Source organism: Zootoca vivipara, chromosome 8 (assembly GCF_963506605.1).
Source record: "Zootoca vivipara chromosome 8, rZooViv1.1, whole genome shotgun sequence".
NCBI lineage: Eukaryota > Metazoa > Chordata > Lepidosauria > Squamata > Lacertidae > Zootoca > Zootoca vivipara.
This window is the reverse complement of record NC_083283.1, coordinates 1,824,955-1,845,403: the sequence shown is the minus strand read 5'-3', so window position 1 is coordinate 1,845,403 and position 20,449 is coordinate 1,824,955. Positions and strand designations below refer to the sequence as shown.

The 20,449-nt window shown below is 50.5% G+C and overlaps 1 protein-coding gene across 3 annotated transcripts; it reads left to right on the top strand.

Moving 5' to 3' along the window:
* The first annotated feature begins 973 nt into the window (after nucleotides 1-973).
* On the top strand, nucleotides 974-19,538 carry ADCK5 (aarF domain containing kinase 5). Of its 3 annotated transcripts, none has more exons than XM_060277541.1 (15): nucleotides 974-1,082; nucleotides 6,112-6,215; nucleotides 6,589-6,738; nucleotides 7,473-7,548; nucleotides 8,045-8,245; nucleotides 8,420-8,560; nucleotides 9,677-9,790; nucleotides 11,601-11,732; nucleotides 13,382-13,465; nucleotides 15,229-15,310; nucleotides 15,756-15,834; nucleotides 16,829-16,920; nucleotides 18,218-18,476; nucleotides 18,719-18,835; nucleotides 19,100-19,538. In XM_060277541.1, the coding sequence occupies exons 1-15, from the start codon at nucleotides 1,065-1,067 to the stop codon at nucleotides 19,212-19,214; spliced, it is 1,764 nt and encodes a 587-aa protein (XP_060133524.1). In that variant the 5' UTR covers nucleotides 974-1,064; the 3' UTR covers nucleotides 19,215-19,538. The 3 variants fall into 3 exon arrangements, with proteins under 3 accessions (XP_060133524.1, XP_060133525.1, XP_060133526.1); XM_060277542.1 differs by lacking the exon at nucleotides 974-1,082 and adding an exon at nucleotides 4,168-4,324; XM_060277543.1 differs by lacking the exons at nucleotides 974-1,082; nucleotides 6,112-6,215 and having other exon boundaries at nucleotides 6,602-6,738; nucleotides 8,050-8,245.
* Nucleotides 19,539-20,449: the final 911 nt, after the last annotated feature.

Below are 20,449 nucleotides of genomic sequence, written 5' to 3'. Positions count from 1 at the left end.
TTTTAAACGGGGGATTTGGAGGGGACCCTGGAAGTTGCAGCCTATGCTGCTTCCACACGGGTAAAACCATTGTGGAAGATAGCATTGTTGACAAGGATAGCTCATTCGGTAGAGCACGAGACTTGTAATCTCAGGGTTGTGGGTTCAAGCCCCATGTTGGGCAAGAGATTCCTGCATCGCAGGGGGTTGGACTAGATGACCCTCATGGCTCCCTTCCAACTCTACAACTCTACACAGAGAGGGCTCTTGTGCTCGGATTAATAATAATATTGTGTGATTATTGTTGTTGTTAATATTATTATTATATACCTGACTTTTTCCCTGACTCAGGGTGGCTAACAGATAAAAACAAGAAGTGCTAAAAATATAGGGAAAAAAGAGAATTTAAAAGCCATTTTATACACACACACACTCCATTAAAACCATACAGATACGGTAATTACAATAAGAACAGCACGGCAACAGCCCTATCATTAAAAGCAATCAGTTTGCAAACGCCTGTAGGAGCAAGGAACACAATGAGAATTCACAAATCCAAATCTCACCCCCACCCCTGCTCCCTTGACTTCCCCCAACCCCCTCTTCTGGCTCTTTAAATATTTGCTACTTCGGCTTGTTTTGTTTCCTTAATTTTAAAATCCTTCAACTAAATATTTTTTTTTATATTCTTACCATTTTTATACCCTATCTTTCCCAATTACATCTTACGGTTTTTGTTGTTTCCCAATTATTACTCCTCGTCTTGTACACTTCCCCCCATAATGTTTACTCAAACCCTGCTTTCCAAGGCGCTAGTCCTCAGCGCTCCGCCCAACCCCCTCCGTGGGGTCATGACGCCTCCTCCAGGGGGCGGAGCTTCATCGGCCCACTCTCGCGAGGCTCCTCCCCATAGGACGCCGAGGCGTGGCCGCGCCCCCTCTCCGGGCGCAGCCAATCAGAGCGCGGCTGGGCGGGGGGCGTAGCGTGGCCCGAAGGCTCGGCGGCTTCGGTCGTAGTAGCAGCAGGCGGCGGGCAGCGGCGGCGGTGGTTGGGCGGCCGCCGGGCGGGCAGGAAGAAAGGGCGCCATGGAGCTTCAGCGGACGGTGAGGAGGACCCTCGGCTCCCCTCTCTCTTCCCCTTCCTCTCCCTCCGCAAGGTCGTAACGGCAGCCTCTGCCCGAGGGCGTCTCTTAGAAGCATTACGGTAGCAGCACCCCCCCCCGCACCTGTCTGTTTCAGGCTGCCCCTCTCGGGCTGAGTTACGGCAAATCCCGTTCGCCCCTCGCGTCTCTCTCCGGGGCATTACGGTAGCGCCCCTTTCTCAGCTGCGCTCGTCGCGGCGCATTACGGTACCCCCTTCCCGCCCCACTGAATGGCATATCTATCCCCCCCCCTCTCCATGGAAGTGGGGCTTTCCCCTCCTTTATGCACCTCCGCCCCGCCCCCCTTCCCAGCTGCACGCATGGCAGGAGTGCCCCTTGCCTTTGCACATTACGGTACTTTCTGGGTTTCCCCACTCCAGTGTGGGGCTGGGGGGGGGGGATCAGCCCTGTTTCTTTCCTGCAGGGAGAATCTCACCAGAGTCTTGATGGCTCTGGGTGGCTTCCAACAAAGATTTAAAATACATTAACATGTCACACATTAAAAACTTCCCTGAACAGGGCTGCCTTCAGGTGTCTTCTAAATGTCAGGTAGTTATTTCTCTCTTTGACATCTGATGGGAGGGCTTTCCACAGGGCGGGTGCCACTACTGAGAAGGCCCTCTGCCTGGTTCCCTGAGGCTCAGATGCTGCCCCCTTTCGTAACATATTTGATGAATTATTGTATTTTAATACTTTGCTGGAAGCTGCCCAGAGTGGCTGGGGAAACCCAGCCAGATGGGTCTGGTATAAATAATATTTATTATTATTATTATTATTATTATTATTATTATTATTATTATTACAGCAGAGCATCTCTTCTGCCCAGGGCAGTGCGGCACCCATGGGCCGCATGGGTTTTTGTGGCAGGCTCCTTTCCTCCCCCGTATGGAATTTGCTTGCAAATGACTTCGCGGATGTTTTGAAATTACCTTTTCCCAAGCAGGCTCCTCATTCCACACTGTTCTCCCCCGTGCTGTTCATTGCCGCTCAAAGCTTTTTGAGCTACTCATTCCCAAAAACGTGCGCTGACACCAGCCGTTCCCAAAGTGGGTGTTGGCGCCCCCTGGGGTAGTGGGATTACCTGGGGGGGGCTCTAAGAGGCAAGGGAGGGGGCAGGAGGGTGTGTGTGCAAGAAGTGCAAATGACTGGTATCCCCGAATCGAGTTCATCAATTTTGTTGAATGAAATAGTTTGAACTGGATTTTGAATAAATGTGCAATGAATTCTTCCTGTTTTGAATTCTGCTGTGTTATTCTCTTAGCTGATCACACCAACCATTCTGAACAATGCTTGTTTGGTTCTAAATCGCTTTGGTTTGCCCTGGGCAAAATAAAGCAACTAACACATTTAGTAAATGATAATAATTAGGGGGGGGCAGTGGGGACGAGTTAATGGAACCCATTAAGGTGGCCTGGAAAAGTTTGGCAACCGCTGCTAGATACTTTCAGCTGTCTGTCCAGTTGAGATGGCCGGCCAGCCGCCAGCTGTGGTTTCTTCCAGCCTTGAGATGTTCCCAGTGTGGGGAAGAGTCAGGACCCCTCTTGTTCCTGCCTGCAAGGACAAACTGTGGGCGTGAGGTTGGGGGGAGAAAGGGCCACCCAGAGAGCTTGCAATCTTGGTCTTGACCTAGTTGTTTCCAGCACAGCAGGAAGATTCTCTGGGGCAAAATAATGCCCCCCATTCGGTATCTGTGGAGTGGGGCCTCCTAAGACCAAGTTTGCCAGGATCTTCCCAGGACTTGGCTAGCATGTGCTGAGGTTGACTCATAGAATTGTAGAGTTTGGAAGGGACCCCGAGGGTCATCTAGTCCAGCCCCCTGCAATGCAGGAATCTCAACTGAAGCATCCATGACAGATGGCCGTCCAACCTCTGCTTAATAACCTCCAAGGAAGGAGATCTCCCACTGTTGAATAGCTCTTGCTGTCAGAAAGTTCTTCCTGATGTTTAGTCGGAATCTCCTTTCTTGTAACCTGAAGCCATGGGTTCGAGTCCTACCCTCCAGACTCAAGGAAAACAAGTTTGCTACACCCTACATGTGAGAGCCCTTGAGTTATTTGAAGATGGCTCTCATATTCCCTCTCAGTCTCCTCTTTTCCAGGCTAAACAGACCCAGCTGCTTCAACCCTTCCTCATAGGGCTTGGTTTCCAGACCCTTGGTCACCCTCCTTTGCACACCTTCCAGCTTGTCAACAACCTTCTTAAATTGTGGTGCCCAGAACTGGACACAGGATTCCAGGTGTGGTCTGACCATGGCAGAATAGAGTGGGACTACATTACTTCTCTTTATCTCTAGAGTCAAGACACTAGACTTCTGTTGATGCAGCCTAGAACTGCATTCACTTTTTTCCTGCGGCCTCCTTGAGTCGTAGAATTGGGCAGAGCCTTCTGGGCGACCCAATTCATTCTGTAAACCATCCTGTGATCCTTGGATGAAGGACGGTCTAAAAAAATAATAAATAAAATAAATAAATAGTTGGGCACAATAATACAAAGCCTTCCAGTTACAGGTAGGTAGCCGTGTTGGTCTGACGTAGTCGAAACAAAATTTTAAAAAATCCTTCCTTAGAGACCAACTAAGTTTGTCATTGGTATGAGCTTTCGTGTGCATGCACACTTCTTCAGATACAAAGCCTTCCAAATCAGCTTATTTTATATTTTCCTTGTAAGAACAAAACAAAACCGCAAAGTGGTTTGCTACAAAAAGATAAAAACAGTAAAATTATTGCTCAGAAAAATTAACAACCATAATTTAGAACTGTCAGAAAGTTAAAATGACAGTAGACTAAGAACAGGTTGAAACTCTCACCAATTTTCTAAACATCTGGCTAGGCATTTCTAAACAAGAATGTTTTTAGCAGGTACAAGGAAGGGCAACTGGCTGGTATCAAGAGGCAAGGAGTTCCAAAATGTATCTTACCAGTACAGTATTAAGAAACCGCATTAAAAGAAAACAGTAAAAATTCCACTGGAAATTCTCAGAACTTGCAGGGCTGTTTGTGGCAGAATAGGAAGGTGGGCAGAACAGGCTCCGAGGTGGGCTTCACTTTGCCTCCTACACATCATCACCACCGTTTGGGGGGTTTAGAGAGAGGCCTTTTCTGCAGGGCTGCTTGGCTACTGGCACTGCAGACTTCCCTCAAAGCATCTTCCATAGCTATGGTTTCTGCCTGGGCCTTGACTTTGTAGCTTTTAAGAACAGTGGTTGTAAGTGTTTGTGCTTGATCCAACTCTTTTCCTCCTGCCCATTCCTTTTTTCCTTTTGTGTCGTGTCTTTTTTTCTTTTTTTTTAAGATGATGAACCTGTGGGCCAGGATTGTCTCTGAGCTAATTTTCGTAAGCCACCCCTGGAACCTTTCTGATGATGAAAAGCACAAAAATGCCGCAAATAAAATAAAATAAAATACAGTAGTCGTTTGCTGATGTGAGAAGGCCCAGGTGCCCAGAGTGGTTTTGGAGCTTCTCCACCCCCATCGTTCTGCCCGGACACTGAGATCCAGCACCGAGGGTCTTCTGGCGGTTCCCTCGCTACGAGAAGCCAAGTTACAGGGAACCAGGCAGAGGGCCTTCTTGGTAGTGGCACCCACCCTGTGGAATGCCCTCCCACCAGAAGTCAAAGAGAAAAACAATTGCCAGACCTTTAGAAGGCATCTCAAGGCAGCCCTGTTTAGGGAAGCTTTTAATGTTTGATGGATTTCTGTATTTTAATGTTTTGTTGGGAGCCGCCCAGAGTGGCTGGGGGAACCCGGCCAGATGGGCGGGGTATAAATAATAAAATTATTATTATTATTATTATTATTATTATTATTATTATTATTATTATTATTTATTAAACTGTGTCTGGGTTGGTGGTTCAGGGACCTGGTGTGAGCTTGGAAGGCGCCACGCAAGTCCCAACTCTCCCGAATACTCTTTTGATGCCTTTAGGCAAGCTTCTCTTCTCTCTGCCTCAGTCTTCCCAGTCTGCGAGATGGGAGCAATCCTGTTTGCCTCTCTTTCCAGGGTGCTGCAAGGATTGCCGGACCCAACCTTTGAACACCTTTTGCACACCAGCGTGCATGTTGCCAGTCCATGTATCGCTTCACCTACGCATTTGCAGAGGGACCTTTGCTCTGCGTCTTTGCTTCTTATCAGCTTTCTAAAGGCGCTTTGCAGATGGTTTGAGATCGCGATGGGAGAGGAAGGCGGCAGCCTGCAGGCTAGCCTGGCCCTCTCCTTGGCCTGGTCTGTTGTCCTGCAGATGTTCTCTCTGATATAAAGGCCACTGTCCTTGGTAGCTGCCTCCATCCCGGGGAATGAGAACAGAAGGCCAAGGTCTTCCCATCCCCTCTGTTTTCTCCAAGCCTCTGCATGTCCCCCTGTGCCAGCAAGTTCCTTTCTTTTTTAAAAAAATATGTTCTTTTAGTTTTCAAAAGTTCACACACATCACCATCGCCGATGTTTAATTTACCCATTGACTTCCCATCGCCCCCTCCATGATATTTATCCATCGATGCTGCATATTTTAACTTGCAATACTCCATATATACATCCTAAATTATTAGCCTTAACGTCATTCTGCCGTTGCTCCTATTTCAAATCCTGCTCGTGTTTTCATGCACCGACAATAGTTCTTTAGATATTCTACAACAAGTCCCCAGTCCTCAAAGAACCCTTCGTCATTTCGACCTCTGATTTTTGCTGTTAGCTTTCCCAGTTCTGCTCAATCCCTCCTTTCCATGAACTATTCTTCCTTTGTTGAAACCTCCTCCTCTTTCCATTTTCGAGCGTGCAATATTCTTGCTGCCGTTGCATACATGGAAAAATTCACCAACGTGCCCGCGAGTTTCCATCCGAGAGCACAGGCTTTTCATTGGCTTCGGGGAGCTGGGTTTGACATTGCTTGCACCCGCAATCGCCCCGAAACCTGGGCTGACCCTGCCCAGGGTGTGCCTTCCTTCCCTGGGTCTTTCAGCCATGCTAAGCCTCTCTCTCTCTCTCCTCCCATTCCTCAGGTCCAGATCTGCCGTTTTCACCTGCTGCTCTTGCGGCGCAAGAAGAGCCCTTGGCCGATTTCTGCCCCCCAGTGCAGGCAGCGCTCCGATTCCCAGCCATCCAGGTATACCTGGGATTTATGGGGGGCGGGTAACCTTGACCACCCCAGCATCCTCCGGATGTTTAGGAATCCAGATGTTGGTCGTCCCGAGCACCTGAAGGCTGCCAGGTTGGCCAAAGCCACCGCAGAATTGTAGAGCTGGCCGGGACCCCAAGGGCCATCTAGTCCAACCCCCTGCAATGCAGGTGCCCCAGGGGGTTGGGCTAGAAGATCCCTGGGGGTCCCTTCCAACTCTGCAGTGCTGTTTCATGTGCTTGCTTTTCAATGGATGGGGGAAGGGGAGGTTTCCGTGCAGAATGAGGGCCAGGTGTTGGGTGTGTGTGTGTGTGCTGTGGGTCTCTGCTCACGCCTCTCCCCGTCTGCTGCCCCCTTGCAGCTCTCATCGACAGAGGGGGCTGCTGAAGAAGGCGTTCCTGGGGCTGTCCGTGGGCCTCCCCCTCGCAGCTGGGATCCGCTACGGGATGGCCGATAAGCCAGAACGGCGAAGGATGAGGCTGCTGGTCGAGGGACTGGGGCGCTTTACCAGGTGGCTGACGACACACACGCTCTTTCCTTTCCCCTTTCCCAGGGAGGGAGGGATTTGGTTTAATTAGTTAATGTATTGCATTTACATTCTGCCGCCTTTGCTGTGCCCTGTTCTCCCCTCCCCCTTTTAGCCTCACAACAACCCTGCAAGGGAGGGACGTTTGGCGGAGAGTGAGGGGCCCTGAGTTATTTTTTTCAGGTGATGCTAAGGTCCACATATATTTATACCAAAAGCAAAAGTCACGTGTCCTGAATCCCCCCCCCCCATTTGGGGGCAATTAAGGTTCTGGCAGCCGTTAGCATCCATGTCAATAGTTTCTGAGAGCTGAACCCTTTCCGCTGATTATCCCATTTAGTAAACAGAGCTGCGGTGAAGTTGCCTTGGGATGTGTGAGTATTTCGGACATTTCTCGACAATCCATTGCCCAGAATTTGAATCCCTGTGGGCAGTCCCACCATAGCTGAGAAAAGTGCCTCTTTTTCCACAACCCTTTCAACAGTTCTGGGAATGTCATGTGGGCCAGTTGCAGTTTTGTCCCTATAGGATTTCCATAGAACACACTCTCACGTAAGCGGAGACTGACATAATATGGTTCAGTTGACCATAGCCCATCCCATTTAGAATCCTGGATTAGAATCCTACTCAAGTTTAGGGCCTAACAGCGGGACCAGAAGAAAAACCTACTAATTCTGTCGGGTGCAGAACAGTAACCTGGCTTTCCCTTTCTCACAAAGGTCCTTGCAGTTGGGAATCCAGATCTCCCTGGATTACTGGTTGACGAACCATGTCTCGTTGTGGGGCCTGGACGAGGTACAGTTCCCTACTGTTTCCCCCTGAAGCTCTGAGCCGTTCAAAGGAACCCAGCCAGCTCATTGCCAAGCAGCCTTGAGAGGCCCAGAAGGGTCAGGTCTCATTGGGGCAGGGGGAGCTGACTGATTCATCGCCCCGAGGGTTTCCTTGCCGGGTGCTTAATGCAGAGGAACGGGGTGGCAAGGGGAGACCTAGAATCACAGAACTGTAGAGTCAGAAGGGACCCCGAGGGTCATCCAGTCCAACCCCCTGCAATGCAGGAAGATGCAACTGTCCCACACAGGGATCGAACCTGCAAACTTTGGCATTATCAGCACTGCGCAACTGAGCTATATCTAACAGTTTATTTGCCACCTTTTGGCCCCAAAGGATCTCAAGGTGGCTTCCAAGACGTTGGGAGTCCGCCTGCCGTGTCCAAAGGGCTGCAGGCATACCCCCTGGGGCACCCTCGGGGCCGCCAGTTTCTGACCCCCTTTCCCCTCTTCCCTGTCGTCAGAACAGCCCAGGGTACAAGGCCGTCCTCTCCAAATGCCACCAGCGGGCAGCCGATAGCATCGTTCGTGGCGCCATCCAGAACGGGGGCCTCTACGTCAAGCTGGGCCAAGGCCTGTGCGCCTTCAACCACCTCCTGCCCCCGGAGTACATCAGCACCCTGCGCACGTTGGAGGACCGGGCCCTCACCCGCGGCTACAAGGAGGTAAAATGGGTTTTGCCGCCATTCCTCCCACCGCCACTTCAAGTAGCTGCTTCGCTTTTTTGCAATCGGTCGGCGAATGACTCCTGCGAAATAAATAAGTAGAATGAGCAACCTCTCTAGCGGCCAAGTCTGGCGAAAGCTGCTTAAGCGTGTGTATTCCCCATGTGGCTGCAGGTGGATGAGCTCTTCCTGGAGGATTTCAACGCCAAGGCGGACCAGCTGTTCCTGGAATTCGACTACCAGCCGATCGCCGCTGCCAGCTTGGCCCAGGTGCACCGGGCGAAGCTCCACGACGGCACCCCGGTGGCCGTGAAGGTCCGTGGCTGTACTGCACCCCTCCCTCCTCCCCCATTACAGTGGTCCCTTGGTTCTCAAACTTAATCTGTTCCGGAAGTCCGTTCCAAAACCAAAGCGTTCCAAAACCAAGGCACGCTTTCCCATTAGAAAGTAATGCAAAACGGATTAATCCGTTCCAGACTTTCATAAACAGCAATTTAACATGAATTTTACTATCTAACGAGACCATTGATCCATAAAATGAAAACAATAATCAATGTAAAGGTAAAGGGACCCCTGACCATTAGGTCCAGTCGTGACCGACTCTGGGGTTGCAGCGCTCATATTGCGTTATTGGCTGAGGGAGCCGGCATACATTATGTTTTCATGTGGCCAGCATGACAAAGCCGCTTCTGGTGAACCAGAGCAGCACACAGAAACGCCGTTTACCTTCCTGCTGGAGCGGTACCTATTTATCTACTTAAGCACTTTGACGTGCTTTTGAACTGCTAGGTTGGCAGGAGCTGGGACCAAACAACGGGAGCTCACCGCGTCGCGGGGATTCGAACTGCCGACCTTCTGATCGGCAAGCCCTAGGTTCTGTGGTCTAACCCACAGCGCCACCCGCGTCCCTAATAATAATCAATGTACAGTACTATAAAATAAATAAGACAGTATTGTAGATGATGATTTTTGTTTTTTTTTAAAAAAATTCTTCCCTGCACTGATGATAGTCATTGTTTGGTTGGGGGGCTTTTATCCATTTCCGCAGTCACACGATCGATCAATCTGGAGCTGAACTGGGTTCCACACAGTCACAAAAACAAAGTAACTGAAAAAGCCTCAAAAACAAAAACGCAAAATAAATAGCAAAAACAAAAGCGCCAAACTTAATCCGTTCCGGAGGTTTGACTTCCGAAATGTTCGGAAACCAAGGCGTGGCTTCTGATTGGTGCAGGCGCCCCAGAAAAAATAGCCGACAGCCGCATCAGACATTTGGCTTCCCGAAAATTGTTTGAAAACCGTTACACTTACTTCCGGGTTTTTGGCGTTTGAGAACCAAGGTACCACTGTACTGTCGGAAGTCCTTGCAGGGCAGCTCTGGGGGGTCTGCCGCCCCAGATTCCCAGGCTCTCCCTTTCCGCCTCTTTGCAGGTCCAGTACATTGACTTGCGGGACCGGTTTGACGGAGACATTCGCACGCTGGAGTTCCTGCTGCGGATCGTGGAGCTGATGCACCCCACCTTTGGGTTCAGTTGGGTCTTGAAGGTCACCATGCTGCGCTTTGAGCTGGGGGGGTGGCGGGTTCCCTACAGTTTCCCCCATTGATCGCCAAGGGGGGGTGGGGAGGGTTGGAAGAAGTAGCAGGTGTAAGGAATGTTCCCTGGAGGCAGCAGGGCCTCTGTGAGGACAGGATGCCCATCTAGATGGGGCCCCCATTGGCCTGATCCAGCAGGGTTTACCTTATGGAGGTCTCTTGGGATGGGAGAGCCTCCATGCCCAGGGAGACTCTACCTCTGAATTCCGGATAATAGGGAACAACAATAGGAAATACTGTTGTGCTCAGGTTGTGCTTGAGAGTTTCCCACAGGCATCTGGTCAGCCCCCGTGAGGACAGGATGCCTGACTAGATTGGCCCCCCCTTGGCCTGATCCAGCAGGCTCCTATGTTCTTAAGTAGTGATGGCCTCCAACTTGGATGGCTTTATTATTACAGTGGTGCCTCGCTAGATGAATTTAATTCATTCCACGGGTCTTTTCTTATAGCGAAAAATTCATCTAGCGAATCCCATAGGAATGCATTGAATTTTTTTTGAATTTTTTTTTGCCCATAGGAACGCTTTAATTGAATTTCAATGCATTCCTATGGGAAACCGCGATTCGCTAGACGAATTTTTCATAAAACGAATTCGTCTAGCGAGGCAACCTCCGCTCGAAAAATCCTTTCGTTAAGCGGAAATTTCGTTAAGCAGGGCATTCGTTAAGCGAGGCACCACTGTATTATTTATTTATTGAGTTTACAGATCGTCCTATACCCCGAGGTCTCAGGGCGGTTCACCGAGAAGATCACAACCTATATAATCAGAATAAAAACAACAATCAAATAACACACCCCCCCCCAAGAAAAGAGCCACGTTTTAAAAGGGTCTAGGATGTCAAACAAGATCATCCAAAGACCTGGTTGAAAAGGAACATTTTTGCCCGGTGCCTAAAGGTGTATAATGAAGGCGCCAGGAAAACCTCCCTCCCTGGGGAGAGCATTCCGCAGACAGGGAGGGTGTTTCTGTCCGTGGCTCCTTGCCGTGATGGCCGTGTTCTCCCTTCGCAGTCGGAGGCAGAGATTCTTCTGAATGCCATTTGCTGGAAACTGCGGGAGAGGAGAGTGGCTCATAGAATCAGAGAATCAGAGAATCGTAGAGTTGGAAGAGACCACAAGGGCCATCCAGTCCAACCCCCTGCCAAGCAGGAAACACCATCAAAGCATTCTTGACATATGCCTGTCAAGCCTCTGCTTAAAGACGTCCAAAGAAGGAGACTCCACCACACTCCTTGGCAGCAAATTCCACTGTCGAACAGCTCTTACTGTCAGGAAGTTCTTCCTAATGCTTAGGTGGAATCTTCTTTCTTGTAGTTTGAATCCATTGCTCCGTGTCCGCTTCTCTGGAGCAGCAGAAAACAACATTTCTCCCTCCTCTATATGACATCCTTTTATATATTTGTGCTCGGATCCTGGTATTCTTTAGTTGGGATTTCTACATTGCTGGGAGTTGGAGGAATCACCCCACGGGGTCCCTTCTAAATCTACGATTCTGTGATTCTAGCTGGAAGCTGAGATTCTAGGGTGCTAGATCTTGCGCTTGTGGTCTCATCTTAGTTAGCCAGGGGACCCAATCCGGAGCAGAGAGAGTAAGGGGAGGTAGAATCGGTTGCTGGGTGTCCCAGACTTTTTTGGGGGGCAGGTTGTCGGTCCTCTGTGTCATTGCAAGGAACTCTTCCTTCCCCAACTTCCGTGTCTTTGTTGGCATCTGTAGAGCTTCCTGGTCCCCCCTTGAAAGCTCGCCCTCTGCCCCCCCCCCCAGGACCTGAAGGACACGCTGGCCCAGGAGCTGGACTTTGAGAACGAGGCGCACAATTCGGAGCGCTGCGCCCAGGAGCTGAAGCACTTTGACTTTGTGGTGGTTCCTCGGGTTTACTGGGAGAGGAGCAGCAAGGTGCGTCTCTGCGCATGGCGGCATGATGTGGCGGCGAGGGAGGTGTCTGTGTGTGTTTGTGTACGAAAAAGCCGTTGATGGCTGGAGGTGGGACAGAGCAGAGAAATGGATGAGATTGGGGAAGGAACTTCCAGTCCAAGGGAGTGAGATCATTTGGGGGGGGCTGAATTCTTACTCCTCCCCCCATGCCAGCTGAAAAAGCACCCCCAATCTGGTGCCCCTCCAGGGGTTTTCGTTTCCAACTTGCATCACCATCGGGCAGCCCTGCTGGAGTTGTGGCCTGAGACACTGGAGAGCACCAGCTTGGGGAAGCTGGTCCTCTGTGTGCCCAACCCCCCCCCCAGCTGAGACAAGTACATTTTCTGCATTTGTGTGTGTGTGTGTGTTGGAAATACTAGCTTTGGGTCGTTGCCGCATTACATCTTTTTGGGGTTCCAGGTAGTGTTCACACAAACACCTGAGCAGGACTGCCCAATATTTGCGTGTGATTCCTGCACTGCAGGGGGTTGAGCTACATGACCCCTGGGGAACCCTTCCAATTCTCCGATTGGCAATCCAGTTAGATGGGCGGCATATAAATGTTGTTGTTGTTGTTATTTTATGCAGAAATAGAATTTTTATTTCTATTTATTCTGTATCTGTGCTGCGTTTCACTTGCACGAGTCGCAAAGTGGCTTACGTGCAATAAATAATAACACTGTATGCCATCACAATTACCCCACAAATATTTATGGGAGGTGGGGCAAGGCAGCTGGGAAAAGCTCTTGCTCGAGGGTCGCCGGCGAGTCCCGTTCCCCTAATGGCTTTGGGCTTAAAATTCAGATATGTTTAAAGAAGATTGGACAACGTTTATTGACCATATGGGAAATAATTGCGCACAGCTGAGAACGCTGGCAGCATTAAGATAAATTCAACAGGGTAAAAAAGTTTTGATGGATGCAATAATGGAATACTGAATGGTATAGTTTTTGTAAAATATGCAGGGATTTATGATATGTATAATAATAATAATAATAATAATAATAATAATAATAATAATAATATATTATTATTTATACCCCGCCCATCTGGCTGGGTTTCCCCAGCCACTCTGGGCGGCTTCCAACAGAAAAATAAAACACAATAATCTATTAAGCATTAAAAGCCTCCCTGAACAGGGCTGCCTTCAGATGTCCTCTAAAAGTCTGGTAGTTGTTTTCCTCTTTGACATCTGTTGGGAGGGCGTTCCACAGGGCAGGCGCCACCACCGAGAAGGCCCTCTGCCTAGTTCCCTGCAACTTGGCTTCTCGCAACGAGGGAACCGCCAGAAGGCCCTCGGTGCTGGACCTCAGTGTCCGGGCAGAACGATGGGGGTGGAGACGCTCCTTCAGGTATACTGGACCGAGGCCATTTAGGGCTTTAAAGGAAAGAACTGTGGAAAGAGAAGAAGGGAAGTCATTGATGTCTTAAGGGTGTAAAATTAGTATTTTAAATTGTGAAACAGAAAATTTAATTAATAATAATAATAATAATAATAATAATAATAATAATAATAATAATATCAGATCGCCTCAGCAGTCCATGGCTCAGGTTGGAAAGCAAAATGGGACTGTGTCTGTGGCTCTTTGGCTACGTTTGACGTCCTCTTTCCTTCCTCTCTCTGCCCCAAGAGGGTCCTGACAGCTGATTTCTACGACGGCTGCAAAGTCAACGACATGGAGGGCATCAAGAGGCGAGGCCTGCAGGCCAAGGACGTAAGTGGATGGAGGGGCAGCGTCAGGTGGACAGGGCGGAGGGAAAGGACGAGCCACAGCAGAAGGCTCCGTCCCACGCTGGGTTGAACAGCTTGCCTTCTTCAGGCTGTCGCCCAGAGACACCTGCATCTCTGCTTCGTGGCCTCGAAGGGAGTGGTGGGGTGTGTGTTTGTACGTATTTCATGCAGAAACAGGAAGCGGCCTTCCCGCTTCCTAGAAGCTGTGGCAGATCTTGCAAGCAGATAAGAGAAATCCTTTCTTCATTCATAGTCGGCCGCTGTGACAACAGGATGCTGAACTAGATGGGCCATTGGCCTGATCCAGTCCTTTTCATCACCCTTTTCTCTGCACGCAGAAGTTCCAGGTCCAAACTCTATGCTACACCCCTCCTCCTCCTCCAAATCCTAGAATTCTGGGCTGTTGTCTCCTCTGGATGGGCAGATGCAGCCCTCTGGGTCTTCCCCATCACCGGCTCCTTTCAGCTGAAGGCGGCCTGGATTCCACCTTGGAACGTCTGCCTGCAGACTAATGGGCCCCATCCCTGAGCATAGCTGCCAAGTCTCCCGTATTCCCCGGGAAACCCCCGTTTTCCCAGCTGTCCCCAGCCGAAAAAACTTTTCCCCCGGTTTATTCTGGCGCGGCAGCCATTTTGGAACTGGGCAGAGCAGCATCAAAAGTCGCTTCTGAGCATGCTCTGCCCAGTTCCAAAATGGCGGCAGCGCTACTTCCAGTCTGCTACTTCCGGTCTGGTCCCTTATTTCTCAGGCCGGAACTTGGCAGGTATGTCCCTGAGCGATGATTCCTCCCCACCCGTTTAAATCTCTCTTGCCTTCAAATTTGCGCTTCCCAAACTCATCCCCTTTGTTCCCCACGCTATGGGAAGCGTCCTTCAGAATAGCAGGTAGGTAGCCGTGTTGGTCTGAGTCGAAGCAAAATAAAAAAATTCCTTCAGTAGCACCTTAAAGACCAACTAAGTTTATATTTTGGTATGAGCTTTCGTGTGCATGGTGTATCTGAAGAAGTGTGCATGCACACGAAAGCTCATACCAAAATATAAACTTAGTTGGTCTTTAAGGTGCTACTGAAGGAATTTTTTTATTTTGCTTCAGAATAGCAGTTTGCATGACCCAGCAAGGAAGATGGAAGCACAGTAAGGTTCAGAACAGCGAATTGCACATTCGTTCAAAAGCCAGTTAAATCCATTTAGTTTCAGGGGTCAGCAAACCTTTTCAGCGGGGGGCCGGTCCACTGTCCCTCAGACCTTGTGGGGGGCAGGACTATATTTTGAAAAAAATTAATAATGAATGAATTCCTATGCCCCAGAAATAACCCAGAGATGCATTTTAAATAAAAGGACACATTCTACTCATGTAAAAACACCAGGCAGGCCCCACAAATAACCCAGAGATGCATTTTAAATAAAAGGACACATTCTACTCATGTAAAAAACATGCTGATTCCCGGACCATCCGCGGGCCGGATTTAGAAGGCAATTGGGCCGTATCCGGCCCCTGGGCCTTAGTTTGGGAACCCCTGGTTTAGTTAATTCAACATAACGGATGAATTTGATCCAGCAACACTCACTTTCCAAAGTCCAAAAGGCTTTTGCATCGCCCCCCCTGCCTCTTAGCACCCCCACCAGGTAATCCCCACCAGGGAGGGGTCGCCTCTTGATATTGGGGTGGGGGTTGGAGAGGTGTTGCCTGTGCTCGCGCAGAGGCCTGGGCTTTCCCATCACCCGGCCCCCCTGTGTTGCCTTGCAGGCCGCACAAAAGTTAATCCAGGCATTTGCAGACCAGATCTTCCTCACCGGATTCATCCATGCGGACCCCCACCCAGGAAACGGTACAGAGGGCTGCAGCCAGGGAAGAGGGCAGGATTAGTTGGGGCATGGGGGCTGAATTGGGGAGCTGGCAGGGCCACCCCACCCTCTGACCTGCCCCCCCAGGGGGCTCTTCCCTTCCTGTCTCCGACTGCTTGTAGTGGCTGTCGGGCCAAAGGATGAGATGAGATACATGCACACAGAGTGCGGGGTCAGGGTGAGATAGGGTGGGGTGGGGGCTGCTAGAAGAAGCTGAGGGGGCCTTCTTTGGGGGGGAGCAGGGGGAGGAAAGTCTGGTGCTCTGATCTTATCTAAGAAGCTTGTGCAGGTTTACCTGTGTCTGAGGGGCTGGTGGGAAAGAGCTGAAACTGGGAAGTGCGCCAGACCTAGTTGCTGGGGTCCTTTCCATGCCCCACTCCCTTGCATCTTCACCACCTGCCTCCCTCCCTCCTTCCCCTCGTCTCTCAGTGCTGGTACGGAAGGGGCCTGATGGAAAGGTGCAACTCATTCTCCTCGATCACGGCTTGTACGAGATCCTTCACGAGAAGTAAGTCAGCACGAGTCATTTCAGGGCGGGTTGGGGGGTGGGGGTATCAGGCTGGTGCAATAGCATCCCACTTGGATGTGGTGTTTGTGTGTCCCCACCCTCTTTTGGGGGACTAAATATGTTTTTATTCCATTTTACAACGTATATAAAAACAGAGAGACCAGTTTATAACAGGAGGTGGTTCTGGTGTTTTGTCAAAACCTCAAATTGTGTGTGATTATCGCAATTATAGCTATATCCCAGAGTGAGTGGTACAAACGTCCCGTATAGGATTGTGTGTTGTTTTGCATTGACTATTTAAGCTGCCAAGCTAACAACAACAACAACAACAACAATAATGTTGTTTAGTCGTGTCCGACTCTTTGTGACCCCACGGACCATAGCACGCCAGGCACTCCTGTCTTCCACTGCCTCCCGCAGTTTGGTCAAACTCATGTTCGTAGCTTCGAGAACACTGTCCAACCATCTTGTCCTCTGTCGTCCCCTTCTCCTAGTGCCCTCAATCTTTCCCAACATCAGGGTCTTTTCCAAGGATTCTTCTCTTCTCATGAGGTGGCCAAAGTATTGGAGCCTCAGCTTCACGATCTGTCCTTCCAGGGAACACTCAGGGCTGATTTCCTTCAGAATGGATAGGTTTGATCTTCTTGCAGTCCATGAGACTCTCAAGAGTCTCCTCCAGCACCATAATTCAAAAGCATCAATAATAATAATAATAATAATAATAATAATAATAATAATAATAATAAAATTTATTATTTATAGCCCGCCCATCTGGCTGGGTTTCCCCAGCCACTCTGGGCGGCTTCCAACAGAACATTAAAATACAATAATCATAGACAAGACCAGTTCTTCTGGCGATATATCTCCATTGGTAGCAGGTGTCCTATCTGGAGCCAGTGTTAGTCTGTTTCCCCAAAAGGCCTTCCCGGTGTTGGCTCCCTGGCAAGCAAGCTCTCGTGATTTTTCCTCCTCTTTCTCTCTCCGCCCCTTCCAGCGAACGGGAAGCGCTGTGCAAGCTGTGGCACGCGATCATCTTGCGCGATGATGCAGGCATGCAGATGTACTCCAAGCAGCTGGGTGTGAAAGGTGAGGGGGCAGCTGGGAGCTGCTTGGGGGGGGCAGCCTTAAGGGTCTCCCAGTCAGCAGGTAGAATCCTTTCCCTTTTACACACATGCACACACGCTGGCTGAGGGTCATGTTCCCCATGGATTTTGTTTCTTTGAAGTGGGAGGTGCTGATTATTATTGTATTATTCTTTATACCCCACCCATCTGGCCGGGTTTCCCCAGCCACTCTGGGTGGCTTACAGCATATATAAAGGATTTTAAAAGTATCAAACATTAAAAGCTTCCCTAAACAGGGCTGCCTTGAGATGTCTTCTGAAAGTCTGGTAATTGTTGTTCTCTTTGACCTCTGGTGGGAGGGCATTCCACAGGGTGGGTGCCACCACCAAGAAGGCCCTCTGCTTGGTTCCCTGTAACTTGGCTTCTCGCAGCGAGGGAACCGCCAGAAGGCCCGCCAGAAGGCGCTGGACCTCAGTATCCGGGTAGAACGATGGGGGAGGAGATGCTCCTTCAGGTATACTGGACCAAGGCCGTTTAGGGCTTTAAAGGTCAGCACCAACACTTTGAACTGTGCTAGGAAACGTACTGGGAGCCAATGTAGGTCTTTCAAGACTGGTGTTATGTGGTCTCGGCGGCCGCTCCCAGTCACCAGTCTAGCTGCCACATTCTGGATTAGTTGTAGTTTCCGGGTCACCTTCAAAGGTAGCCCCACGTAGAGCGCATTGCAGTAGTCCAAGTGAGAGATAACCAGAGCGTGCACCACTCTGGAGAGACAGTGGGCAGGTAGGGACTCAGCCTGCGTACCAGATGGAGCTGATAGACAGCTGCTCTGCACGCAGCTCCCATGGAGGGTAAGGACAACAGGTTCTGTGTGCATTTCCTCCCCGTTCCTAGCTAATTTGGAAATGAGAAAGCGAATGTGGGTTTTCCTCCCTCATAACAACAGAACCCCAAAGGCCCTTCACCCAGCACCGGGTTAAGCCATGGAGTTTGCTCCTAGAAGAATACACCTTTTGTGGATACTTGGAACGGAACCCCTGAATAAAATGTGAACAATTGTTTTGGAGAGGCCAGCTTTAGGCTCACATCTCTCCTTAACAGTATTATGATCCCTGGGGTGCAGATGGGCTGGCTTTCCTGAAGCTGCCGGCCTCCGTTCCTGGCAGAGGCGAGACCTGACTGGCCCGCTTCCTGGATCACCTCCCACTTTCCAGGGGGTTAGACCAGATGGCCCTTGGGATTCCCTTTCTGACTCTACGATTTTTCCTGTGCTCATCGTGGGCGTGGCCCTTGGCACCTAAGCTCCTCCCCTCCCCCAGCCCAGGATTACTTCCTGTTTTGCGAGATCCTGCTGCAGCGGCCAATCAACATGGCGCAGCTGGTGCTGTCCAACGTGCTGACTCGCGAGGAGGCGGCCTACATGCAGGACATGGCCAAGAACCGCTTCGACCGCATCATGCAGGTGCTGAAGGACCTGCCCCGCTCCATGCTGCTCGTCTTCCGCAACATCAACACTGTCCGGGGCATCAACGTGGCCTTGGGGACCCCTGTGGACCGATACTACATCATGGCCCGCAGGTGAGGGGGTGGGAAGCCACTAGGAGGGGCTCTTGTGGTCGGATCCTGCTTGCAGGTTTCCCAGAACGGGCATCTAGTTCAGCCACAGGAGGCTGGACTAGATGGGCCCCCCTTGGCCTGATCCAGCAGCCACCTCTTATGTCTTTATGCCCTGCGTGAATCTTGCTCCCTGTAACCCCCCCCCCCTCCTGCCAAACACCACCAGGATCCAGACTCTGGTGTCTATTTGTCTCTTTTAAAAGTGCGGTGAGATGCTGGAGTCACATGCATAGCCAAAGATCTGGAGGGATCAACAACATATTCTTTGTCCGCTGGATCCGTGCGGCCTGGAACACCTTCATTTTCGAGTTTTCACTCAGGTAAGGGGGGGGAGTGTTTGCGTGCCTCCCAAATATTGGGCTGGGAGCCCTGGCAATCGACACCTGCCTTCCGTCGATTTAAATACCCAACCCTGTCCCTTATACAAACTGTTGGCTCTCCAGCGATTGTTGGACTGAGATTTACAGTCAGTCCAGCATCATCTGCTTTCATGGCGGCGGCTGAATTTCAAAACTCTTGGCTCAGTTACTGGCTGACTTCTTTTTGTCTCTCCTTCCACCACCGCCCTAAAAAAACCAAACCAGGTTCCAGGTCGCCGTCATAAAGCTCTCTACCTCTGTCCTGCGCTTCCTGACTTTTGTTGGTTTCCTGAAGGACAGCAAGAAGCCGGGGGAGTTCTACGAGTTCCTGAAGGCATAGAGTGGCTGCTCCTACAACCTTCTGCTGTGGGCTGGATTGCAGCCTCCAGGGCAGAGGAGGGCTGAAGGCCTGTCCATCTCGATCAAACACCAGGTGCTTTTCATGCCTATAGAGGAGGACAAGGCGCTCTCCCTCTTTTCTATTAAAAAAAAATTATCGGCGAGAAATGCAGGACTTGCCTCCAGCTGCTAGGCCGAACCAAGCCAAGGGTGGCCTGCAGCCTTCCTGCACCTCAGATTCTGCTAGCGGCAGGGCTGAACGGGAGCCGCGTTCCCACCTCCTTGCAACAAACAGCCCGTGGTAATAAATGCCCACTTTTTAGCCTCTGTTGGTATCTTCTGTTGGCTCAAACTCTGATGGGGAAGCTTCCCCATACGTAGCTTGAAATTGAATAGACTGGAGTGGGAGAGAGAGAGAGACAGACAGACAGACCAGGGAGGGAGGCCTGTTTTGCCCAACTTGCTCCACAGAGGAGGCGGGTGCAATGAGTTCATCTGATGACAAAGCAAATTGGGTTTCTCTGTGATGTGAAGAGGTTGGGTGTAGCTTGGCAGCATAAAGGTAAAGGGACCCCTGACCATTAGGTCCAGTCGTGACCGACTCTGGGGTTGCGCGCTCATCTCGCATTATTGGCCGAGGGAGCCGGTGTATAGCTTCCAGGTCATGTGGCCAGCATGACAAAGCCGCTTCTGGTGAACCAGAGCAGCACATGGAAACGCCGTTTACCTACCTTCCCGCTGTAGCAGTTCCTATTTATCTACTTGCATTTTGACGTGCTTTCGAACTGCTAGGTTGGCAGGAGCTGGGACCGAGCAACGGGAGCTCACCCCGTTGCAGGGATTCGAACCGCCGACCTTCTGATCGGCAAGCCCTAGGCTCAGTGGTTTAACCACAGCGCCACCTTGGCAGCATATTCTCACCCAATAGACTGTCTTGTAGAAAGAACTTTCCGATGGTGAGAGCTGTTCAGCAGGGGAACAGGCTGCTGCAGAAGGTGGACTCTCCATTGGAGGTATTGGCACACCTAGGTTGGATGGCCACCTGCCAAGGGCGTTTTACCTGTGGCTCCTGCATTGCTGTTCTACGATTCTGTGAACACTGCGGGAAAGGCAATCCTGAGACAGGTTTCTGGTGGCTGTGCCTCCTCTTGTCCGCCAACCTGTGGACACAGAGGAACCACTACACCCTGGCAGGCGGTCTCAAACATATGAAGGCGTGTCAGCCACCTGCTTCCT